This window comes from Branchiostoma belcheri, unplaced genomic scaffold, assembly GCF_001625305.1.
Source record: "Branchiostoma belcheri isolate BF01 breed outbred unplaced genomic scaffold, Haploidv18h27 scaffold61, whole genome shotgun sequence".
In the NCBI taxonomy this organism is placed as follows: domain Eukaryota; kingdom Metazoa; phylum Chordata; class Leptocardii; order Amphioxiformes; family Branchiostomatidae; genus Branchiostoma; species Branchiostoma belcheri.
This window is the reverse complement of record NW_017804254.1, coordinates 1,706,932-1,718,072: the sequence shown is the minus strand read 5'-3', so window position 1 is coordinate 1,718,072 and position 11,141 is coordinate 1,706,932. Positions and strand designations below refer to the sequence as shown.

The following is an 11,141-nucleotide window of genomic DNA, read 5'->3' as shown; positions in this document are numbered from 1 at the left end:
GCTAAAACTCTTCCCCCTCACCACTCTTGCCCCTTTGTAAACCCTTCCCCCACCAATCTCTCAACCCTGGGACCACCCTTTCCCTTCCCCCACCACTATTCTTAGCTTCCCTCTCCCCCCTCCTCCCCACTTTTGTTTCAGACTCTATACTAGAAGTTCTGTTTGTAGAACCTTCACAGCACTGTTAAAACACTTCAAGAACCTAAGTGGATGCCTTGCTGGTCCAGTGATTGCATGAGCACCTTAAGGTTGATTCAAGTAATGATTAACCCAACACTACTGCAGCTAAAGATCATCTCAAGAAGATCTCTAAAACTTGTTGATCTGTTACACCCCACAGTAGACAATGCGTAACTCCTTGACTGGCCCAACTTCTCTTGCAAATTAGTCAGCCTGTTCTGGCCAATTTAAACTACTAGTATTTTTCTGCCCCCTGCCGCCCTGTGAACAGTGCTAACACGGCACCAAAATGGTTTCCTTGGAAGTTGTAAGACTTCTGAGTACTCCTGTCTGCCCTAAGAAGTCCTTGATCTAAAAATAACCTTCTTAGATAAAGTGGTTTGGGTGCGGCCATGACTTGCAAAACAGATGTCTGATTCGGACTTAAAGTTTGTATTCTAAACTTTATTTCGATTATCAGTATTTTTATACTTGAATGTTTTTTGGTAAATGATATCTTTTTCTCATTTCATGTTTGACTGAATTTCTTGCTGTACCATTTTGTTAATGTCATATGATAATAACAGTTATTAACACTGTTGACTGAATGAAGCCATCTGTATGATTAATTCTCCATCCCTGGAAGTTAAACATTTGTATATAAGATGTGTGAAGGTTAAGTTTGCATGTCAGGCAATGATGGACAAAAATATCTCAAGGACCTAACCCTGTGAGAGAAAGCCTGTCCTAGCCAGGCCATGTTGTATTGTGTTACAGGTGTGCATTAGATAACAATGTAGACATACCGGTAGTTGTTCAAATAGAACCAATAACTGGAGGCCTGTATACTAGGCTGTATTTTTTGGCACCTAAATTTTGTGCCAAGTGTGGCCAGCCTGCCCAAATCAATGTAAGACATATATATAGCCGCTGCCATCCTGAATTTAACCTATATGTACGTAAACAGATTTGTTGGAGGGCTTGCATGGGGGTGGTGGGGTTGTCATTTAAAATTACACCAAAGTTTTCACCACGGATTAAGAATAACAATTACAAATTACAATGATTTTGGGTGGCTGCCTATGGATTACGAAGACTAAAAAGGCCTGATTACGCCTACTAAAAAGGGCATATGCAGGCCATCTTGTTGGGACCCCCATGCAGGCCCCAATAACTAACCCTACACCTTTTTCCCAAGAAACAGAAGATGGCCACCAAGCAGGAGAGATCTAGGCCCGAGTCAGCCTTCCAAGACAATGTGGAAGAAGGTGATAAGAACGACTCGAGAGTTCTCCTGGCAGTGTTTGTGCTCCTGTTGGTGGACCTCCTGGCCTTTACTGTCATCCTGCCCCTCATGCCTTCTCTCCTGGACTACTATGGGCAGGTGGATCAGGTACATATTAACCATGTGTTGTAGAACGTAGGAGCTTTGATACATAAATAGCAAACCCATGCACCTGCAAAGTCTTAGATTTTAGAAACTGCAAGGAAACTTTATGCCGGTAGTGATATAGTAGTACATGTAACATTATGTACTTATGGCTAATGATTAATGGCATTAGACACAAGAGATACAATTTTTTTTCAAATTTAAACAATACAGTGAGGCATGGTTCTCTATTTCAACAGATAAATATATAAAGTATATATTATGTATAAGACTTTGAAAGGTTAATTTTGCATAATGGTCAAGAGTTATGTGTAATAATTCCAACAGTTATACAAAATTGTTCATAAGCCAACCTTATGCGCAGCAAATGGGAACCTCGTGCATGTAATCACAATGTGCATAACCCTTGGAACCTTATGCATAATTATGCATAACTCTTGAATGGTTGGTACATATTTCTTACATAATTTTTACCTATAATTTGCGATATTAACCCAACTGGGTGTAAGGTTGCTGAGGTCTGGGAGGTCAGTCACAAATTAAACTGGAGGGTTTTAGTAAGAAAATGGTGGATTTGACTCATGAGTGACAAACAATGATTATTTTTTGCTGTTTTAAGTGTTTACTATCTTTCTATCCCAGGGTGGCCTGTATGGAGCCATACAGGAATATGTGGACTGGTTTGCTCTTACTTTGGGTATTCCACAGACCAGGAGGTTTAATGCTGTACTGTTTGGAGGTGAGCGGTTTTAATGTAATGTTGTAATGTTTAAAACTGTTACTGTAACAATATGTGTACATAAACCTACTTACCTAGTGCACATGCATGGTCCTGTTACAGCATTTTAATTTGTGAGGCATATTTATATCATACACCTGTACAAGTCACCTTTTTAGGCCAATTTCTACAATTTATTCAGCCTGCAAATTAGACTGGTGGAGACTAGCCTAACCCCATATAACTCAATTTTTATGCCCAAAGCAGTATATACCTGATCTGAGGAAAGACTAATAATATGTGCCGTGTTGTCCCACAGGAATCCTGGGGTCCCTGTTCTCCCTGCTGCAGTTCCTATCGGCCCCTCTGATTGGTGCGCTGTCAGACGTGTACGGACGCAAGCCTCTCATGCTCCTGTCTGCTGTAAGACCAGACTATAGTTGTTTTTTTTTCTTTTCTACTACAATTGTCATCTCAAAACAAGGCTCTCCAAAACAAAACACTCAGTCATATAGGTTTTGGGTGACAGTAAGGACTGTAAAGACAGATGTTTGTTTACCTTAGACTTGAAAAGTTTAAGGTTATACCCATGCATTTGGGAAGCATTCACAAGGAAGATCTCTCATAAGCGTCATATATCGCTCTCTTACATATCTTTTGGAGTTCATTCAGTTCATGTTACTTTTTTTTTTGCAAATCAGAAAAAAATGAAGCGGGCAAATCTGTGAACCAAAAAATTAAATTGTTGTGGCCTTTGTATACATGTACATAGATAGTCAACATTTTCTCATATTATATTGGAATGGATGTAACATTTAGAGTAACTGTTCTGTACATGTGACTTGTGTATTCTCGCCTGTAGGTTGGTATAGCGTGCTCCTACAGTGTGTGGGCTGTGTCGTACACCTTTGGTGTGTTTGTCCTGGCCAGAGTACTGGGTGGGATCAGTAAGGGGAACGTCAGTCTCGCAACAGCCGTCGTAGCTGACCTCAAGTCTGCCAAGTCAAAAGGACACGGAATGGTAATTTCTTAACTAGTTTAGCTACATTTTATTTGTTTGTTTAGTGTAACATTGTCTGAACTGAATTGTTTGTTCTTCGGTGGCAAAAGTAGAATTTTGCTCAATATGCTACAATGTATAATTATTGTACTGCCTATTGTTTTGACACATTATTATACCGGGTAGTTGATCATAGCTTGTACCAAAGATATCTATTAAGAACAATCAATGTACATGTAAACTGAAGTGTGCATGATGTGACCCTGCCTCTAGACCTAGAAGCCCAGAGTTCGATTCCCAGCAGTTGTCGCTCACCCAAAATTCATGCTTCACTGGTACTACATGTAAGGGACCGGACGTCAAAGTGTGGTCCACTGTTCACTGTACCTGAACCTGTATTTTGTTTACTACATTTTGTATCTGACCCTGTATTTTCTTGACTCAATACCCAGGCTGTGATCGGTATTGCCTTCTCTCTGGGGTTCCTGGTTGGTCCGTCCATTGGTGCTTGGTTTTCCCGGATATCCGATGAGGGACACTTCTTCTCCACCCCAGCTCTGTTTGCACTGACTCTCTCCATCTGTAACATCGTGTTTATCACGTTCTTCCTACCAGAGACACTTCCAAAGGAAAAAAGAGTAAGTCTTCTACAATCTGAGCTTCTTCAAACTGATTTCAATACATTAATTTCAGATGATAAAATTATGTAACATCACAGTAATACAATAATTAGTTGGTTTTGACATTATTAATTTACCAGTAATTCTAATATTATGGAACAAATATGCAGAACATTGTGCAGTAATACACACACACACACACGTACACACACTAGAAAGCAAAATTTAAAATTGATTTGATTTGAATGTTACAAAATATATTATAAGGCCACTTTCATAGATTGAAACATATACATGTACAAATGTATGTACAAACTAAATTTAGGCATTGTTTAGTATTGAGGTTATCAATCACAGTACAAGTAGACTACATGATTGTAGATCTTGCAATGGCATTTTTATTCAGGCCAAGTCTATCGGTAACGGGCTGAGTGAGGCGTCCTTCCTGATCAACCCTCCGTCTCTCTTCAGTTTCTCTGCAGTCAAAAATCTGACAAAGAAAGGTAAGGAGTACAATATGTAGACTCAAGTATTGCAATTCTGTGCAAGGTTAAGACATAAAGTCTTCTTGTTTGAAATGATGATGAAACTGTGCTAAGAAATGGCAGTAAATGTCAATATCAGACAGATTTCTTCATCCAGTATTTTTTGTTTTGCCACCCTGAAACATGTCTTTAAAATAATAGCAAGAAGTGTTCATTTTGGATCTCAAGGAGAGCTGTTCCTGTCACATACAGCATCTCCTCCTATCAACTTACCTCCAAACTGCAGATGTACATTTTGTGCAATAAGGAATGGCTACTTTTTATCCTGTCAACAGGACAAATTTTCAATGAATCTTTCCCTAAATTTTGAAAAACTTCTGTAGTTTGATACACCAAATATAGTGCAACAAGTGAACAAGTGTATTCTTAAGGTCAAGTTTACAAAAAGTAAATATTGACAATTGACACACTAGTATTCCTGTAATACATGTACGTGCACATTATAATAAGCAAAAAAAATTGTAATACACATAACTTACCATGATATGTTGCTATTATTCTAAACTCCTATTTAACATTTCTATTTCATCCTGGAAAGGGAAGGGATAAACCACAAAATTGCCTAATATGCAGATCAGATGCTTGTAATTCTGGTATTTTCCAGAATCTTTGCAGGGCGGCTTGTTTCTTTTTGTTATATCCCTCCTAGATTCTCTGACAGATAGGCAATTTGTATTTCACACTTTTTACATCCGGTGAAAGAAGTGATAAAATCAGGTCTTTAAGTGTAATCTCCTGTATTTCCTTCTGGACTAGGCTTGTATCTATCCTCTCTCTAACAATGGAAACATTTCTCTTTATCTCGAACAGTTAAGTAACAAATTAGGAGTTTCTCTGTTGGACACAGAAATCCTGGCTTTTAGCTTGTTCTTCCACAAGAATGAAATCATTCTTATCAGATCATTCCCAAGAAATGGGAGTGTAGGGTTATCATTTGTTGGGTTTAATACTTCACTGTGGTCCCTGCTTTTCTATTAAGACTGTAACAACAATGGCATTTAAACTATTGTATGTACATGTATATTAGGTTTTCTCTGTTAAACTGTGCACATGAGGAATCCAGGTCATGACAGTACCAACAATGATTTTAACACGTCGTATAACTTCACATACATGTACAAAGCATGATTTTAGCAATTCAACCACTTGAATATGTATTATTTCACTCTGAAAAAAAAACATGATGGTAATATTTACTTTTAAAATATTTACAAGTATTAAGGAGGAAATGATTATTTGAATTTTCATCTCATCACTCCCATCTGGATTATAACAAATACAATGTGAAAGGTGAAAGTGTTGTCACATGCTATAAGACTTTGGAATAGTTATATGTCATGTTACAGTAGTAAAAGTCTCCAGAAAAATGGTATGAAATTATACTTGTGATATACACTGGACATGTGTTGACACACAAATGTGTGCAATTGTTTTAAATGAACCTAGTAGTCAAACAGCTTAAGAGAGAAGGATTTAATCCATGCAGTGTTTGTCTAACTGGGAGAATCTGTGCATGAGTTATGTTTGTTGATTGAAGTGGAAAACCTGGTTCCCATACCACCCAAATGGTTGGGGCTTTAGTAAGCATATCACTTCCACCTGACAACTAGTGTGATATGTCCATTAAGACAAGGCTTAACCTTATCTTTTAGAAATTCCAACAGGTTTTGTATTAGTACAAAAAAATGTACCTGGTCCAGGAACTATTGGTAATCCCCCCAGATCGATTCATTGTTGAACAACTTTACAACTTGGGACAATCTTGGGACAGTTTTAGATGCATGATACAAATTCCGGCTGTTGTCTAACAGAAAAGTTTGTCCAAAGCTGTCACAGTGACTCACTGAAAATTCTTTTCACCAAAACTAAATTGTTTCCCACACAGGAGCCACATTATAATCATTACATTAATGTTCAACAGAAAGATTGGTTACTCAATGTCCTTTTGGGGGGGGGGGGCAGAAGAATTTGTTACAAAGATTTAATATGTACAACATGGAGTTTTCAACACATTCTTTTGTACCTGGTACATGTGCAATACACCATTCTCTGTTCTGAGACTTTGACCCTGTTCAAATCTAGAAGGTTTGACCATCAACTCATTTCAGATTTCATCAAACTGATATTTTTGAATGTGAACATTGTAGATCAATTAGATTTTCTCCAAAATAATTCCCTTCAGCCAAAACCATGAGACTCAGTGTGAATGCAAAATTTAATTGCATGGGGTCGACATGGGTGAGTGTGTGTAAGAACTACAACTGGGGCAACTGTGGGCAGATTTAAAAGTAAGTGTTTGAGACAATGGACTGAGCTGTGGGATTGTTCACCCAGCTAAACATGGTTCAATTGTTGCCCCTTGGATAAGCATCTAAAAGGGTCCATGCAGTGGCAGATAATGATGAGTGATTTAGTAAATCCTGACCACAGTGGTCTCATCAGCAGTGGTATATGTTAGATTGTGTTAGAGAGATAAGTGCTAATGACTCTACCAGTCTGCCAGAGTAAATGCCTGAGAATCATAGGAGCATTCCACGTTTGGGAGCAAGTTTGTGTCTAGGTGGGATTGAAAGGTGTCAGAGCTAGACTTTTAAGTCTAAAAAGACACTCTAACCATATGGGTGACTCATAGAAGTCATTGTCATGTATTAGTTATAATTACCATGTATTGTATTGTGTGTTCATTGATGTAACATATGAATTAAGCCTCCCAGGAAATTTGTTTTAAGAGATCTCCAATGCAATGTCCCCCATGACCAGTATAATAGAAATGAGAAATGAAATGTTGAAGTATGGTGCAAAATCTATGTCAGCCACTCTTTTTTTATTTCATTTTTTCTGAATCTCCCATAAAAAATCAGATCTTCAAGTAAAGGGGTATCTCCTTTTCAAAATTTATTAAAGATAGCCCTATTGTATGTTGTACATCAGCATATACATGTAGCAACATAAGCTCAAATTTATTAACGACGTTAGAATCGGAAGCCATGACCACACTCTTATGAAGGAGGGGGGCAATACCATGTGTATTTTTCTTCCAGGATGAATTATACGTCTTCAAACATTGTTTTAAAGATGTGAACTTGAACTTTGAAAACCCACAGAACTGGAGAGCCTGCAGTCTCTGGGATCCACGTACTTCCTGTACCTGTTCCTGTTCTCTGGGCTGGAGTACACGCTCACATTCCTGACTCACAACAAGTTCCAGTATACCAGGTACATGTAGGCCAGGCCTAGGAAATAAAATGGTGTGTTCCCTGTATCCCGACCGACCCTAGAAAAAACTGCCGACCCTAGCTTTTTTTGTGTGTGTTCAAACTGATCAACATTTTCTAGCTCCATGATCTGACACCTAAGTGGTTGCATTATTCATTATATTATTAATATTTCTACATTGCAAAACAGTTAAGTCAAGCTTGTATGAGTCAGGTGAATATTGGTTATTTTAACTTTGATGGTACAATCTTCCCAGCATGCAGCAGGGCCGAATGTTCCTGTACATGGGACTGATCATGCTGGTGACACAGGGGGGGTACTCCAGGAGGATTTCACCTGGGACAGAGAAGAAAATAGCAAGCAGGGTAAAACATTCCTTCATCTACATGTAATCACCAAGCAGATCTTAGGGTGACAAATTGGCCAGGCAATATCCAGAGAGGGTCTATACGCCACCCATGGTCAAGGGGGACTCACTCTCCCAAATGGATATTGCCTGGCCAATTTGATACTGTCTTTTGCCTCCTCAGGATCTGCTTAAAGATTAGCCTTCATCATTACCTTGTAGTACTACATGTAGTGCTCCGAGAGTCAATTTTGATTACTGTATCATGTCGCTTAAATCCTTCCTTGCTGTCTTCTGCTCTTACCACTAACTGCTTTTGGTACATTAATTGAGGTACACAATATGAAGAAGAAGAAATATTCATGCTTTCAAGTACCAGAGTAATCAACCAAGGACTTATTTTTTCCTAGATGTATTGTAGAGTGGAACTCGCTGCCACCAGTACAGTAGGGGCATCCTCACTGGATAGAGCTTTAAACGATGTTTAGGTTTAGATGTTCAAAGGCTGCATATAACAAGTTAGTTGTTCGATGTAATACTGGCAGCTTCCATACACTGTGCCGCGTGGCTGTTGTCTTACACCAAAGGGCAGTTATAGCAGCTATATACATAATGTAGTATACAACAGAATTCACTGCAGGGAGATGGTGAAAAAATCTGCACAGATTATTGCCCAAAGCTGTGTTACATGCTGCAGGTGATATTGTTTCTTTCCCAATGCAGGGTATGGCCATCCTAGTTCCATCCTTCCTTCTGATTGGTGCAGCCGAGTCAACCCTGCTGTTCTACGTAGGACTGGGCCTTTTCTCATTCGGTAAGTGTCAGAGGAGGGAGATCCAACCCGCGGGAGGGCTGGGACTGAGGGGTATGCGGAATACACCGTGTTGTATTTTATTTATGCCATATGCACCAGAGACATGCGTTTCAATGCGAAATGTGCCAAAATTTGGTGTCCCTAAACAAAAAATGTAACAACATCAATTCCATCGTCCGAATCTGCCACACGCAGCTCAGGCGACACATTCTCGAATCATTCTGGAACATTTGGAATCCTGTGTGATAACCATTTAGAACCCCAGGCTGTACTGCTATAGTTATCAGATGTGGCGGAGGACCCGTATCGTATCAAATGTAGCAGCCCAGGTATGATATAAAATCTTTTATAGTGACGTAGTTGTTATTGTAACTTTAAAAGTGCTTAAAAGGAATCTTTGACACAAACACATACCGGTAATCAAAGTTAAGCACGTGACTATACATTTTGAATTTGACATAGAACGTAATTATAGTAGAAAACTAAGAAGCAGGATTTCTTACTCATACATGTAAATAATACTAAAACCAGATCTTGTGACAATGTACATTGTATTCCATTGATTAGTTCTTCACAGTGCATTCTATAACTTACAGCATGTTTGTATTGTTTCCCTCGTAGCCTCTGCAACAGTTGTCCCCTGTCTGACAGCTATGACATCTGCATATGGTAAGGAAGGTTTACTGTCTAGGTTAACACTTGCCAAATTGAATCAAAGGCTTTTCAAAAATCGACAAAGCAAGCATACAGCTTATTAATTACTCCTCTGTTTGAATGATGTCAAAAAAGGGCTAAGAAATCGCAGTAAATGTCAATTTAGACAGATTCCCTCATCCAGAATATTTTTTGTTTTGCCACCCTGAAATTGCATTGGATGCTTTCAACTGATGTTTTGACGAACATTTAACATTATTATTTTGGTTTCCGCAGGTGGTACAGACCAAAAGGGAACTGTGATGGGGATTTTACGTTCGTTGGGGGCTCTAGCACGAGCACTCGGCCCAGTGGCTGCATCTACAGGTAAATGGGAACTATCGTGACAGAGCTATAGACTAAGTAGTACATAGTACCAGAATTGGATAATCTTAAACTGCATGCATACATGACTACATGATAAGTTTACATGTAGTGGTAGTAGTAGTAGACTGGTTTATTAGAACTTTAGTTGTTACATAAATGCCTCCTGGTAGCCGTGACGGGCTGAATTGTGAGGCGGTTTTAAAAACGTGTCAGTCTAACTTAAGTAATTAAACATTTGCAGTTAAAAACGTTACAATATAATACAACGTTAAAATTGGCGTGTTCAATCATTAAAAATTCTAAGGACAATTACTCTAGTGCTATACAAAACAATATTCATATGTAGCAATGTCTGGTAGGGTTCAGTTATAAATTACTTATAGACATACTTGCGTAAAATACGAATGCATAACATTAAGTAACTGTTAAGATTTACACATGAACCAATAAATTTACATCTTATAAATTAGTTATGGACATACTTATAAAATACAATTGCTTTTTAGATTATTGTTTAAGATTTACTCTCAAAGAGGTAACAAAATCAATTAGTGGTAGTGTCAGGGCAACATATGCATGCATTGTTGTAGTTGTTGGTATCACAGCCTGAAACATGACAACTTGCAAATTGGCAAGTTTTGGCTAGGCCTAACCTAGCTTTTTTTCCCTTCCTACAGTGTACTGGGGACTTGGTGCTCTGCCGTGCTATGCGATGGGAGGTCTACTTTTATTTATACCTGTCCTGATGTTAGCTAAGGTACAAACAACCACAGACAAGACTGATGAGTAACTCACCTGCACTGTCTGTCCTGAATGTGACCAAAGCTTTTGTCCCTGCTATAAAGTAAATATTATATATTATACATTTAACTTTATTGGAAGACAATAGTTACTATAAGTTAGAGTAGTTTATCAATGAGTCTTACAACTGTGTGTGCCTTTGTGGAGTTGTTAGAAATCCTACTTTCCACTGGATCTTTGAATGACCATTGAGTGTGGATTGATATCTACAATGTATGACTTTATAGATTGAATATGATCCATGATGTTTAAAGTTAAAACTTTTGATCCAACACAAAAATTCTCTCACCTAGAGCTTTCAACCAGTCACTCTGGTCTTCCTCAGTAGACTGACCCAGTGAAGCTTGTCACGTGGCTTCTTTGAAGTGTGACGTCAACACTGGGTCAAAGGTATCTGGTAGACGATGTCGGCCCCCGTCGCGGTTCAATGTAGGGTGATGGGCCCTGATGTAAATGGCTTCCTTCACCCCTCTCAAGAAATAGTCTTGTTCAGTGTCTAAAATCCTTACAGT

At 38.7% G+C, this 11,141-nt stretch overlaps 1 protein-coding gene across 2 annotated transcripts in view; it reads left to right on the top strand.

Moving 5' to 3' along the window:
• The window catches only part of LOC109482894 (major facilitator superfamily domain-containing protein 10-like), an 11,283-nt gene extending 405 nt beyond the window's left edge, over window positions 1-10,878 (top strand). Inside the window, exons 2-13 of one of the 2 annotated variants that reach the window (XM_019785779.1) lie at window positions 1,364-1,552; window positions 2,192-2,288; window positions 2,587-2,690; window positions 3,130-3,288; window positions 3,720-3,905; window positions 4,294-4,390; window positions 7,537-7,648; window positions 7,905-8,013; window positions 8,718-8,808; window positions 9,430-9,477; window positions 9,739-9,828; window positions 10,506-10,878. In XM_019785779.1, the coding sequence (XP_019641338.1) occupies window positions 1,367-1,552; window positions 2,192-2,288; window positions 2,587-2,690; window positions 3,130-3,288; window positions 3,720-3,905; window positions 4,294-4,390; window positions 7,537-7,648; window positions 7,905-8,013; window positions 8,718-8,808; window positions 9,430-9,477; window positions 9,739-9,828; window positions 10,506-10,618 (1,392 nt within the window). In that variant the 5' untranslated portion in view covers window positions 1,364-1,366 and the 3' untranslated portion in view covers window positions 10,619-10,878. Of the gene's footprint in view, window positions 1-1,357; window positions 1,553-2,191; window positions 2,289-2,586; window positions 2,691-3,129; window positions 3,289-3,719; window positions 3,906-4,293; window positions 4,391-7,536; window positions 7,649-7,904; window positions 8,014-8,717; window positions 8,809-9,429; window positions 9,478-9,738; window positions 9,829-10,505 lie in introns of both variants that reach the window. The other variant, XM_019785778.1, reaches the window with a different exon arrangement.
• Window positions 10,879-11,141: the final 263 nt, after the last annotated feature.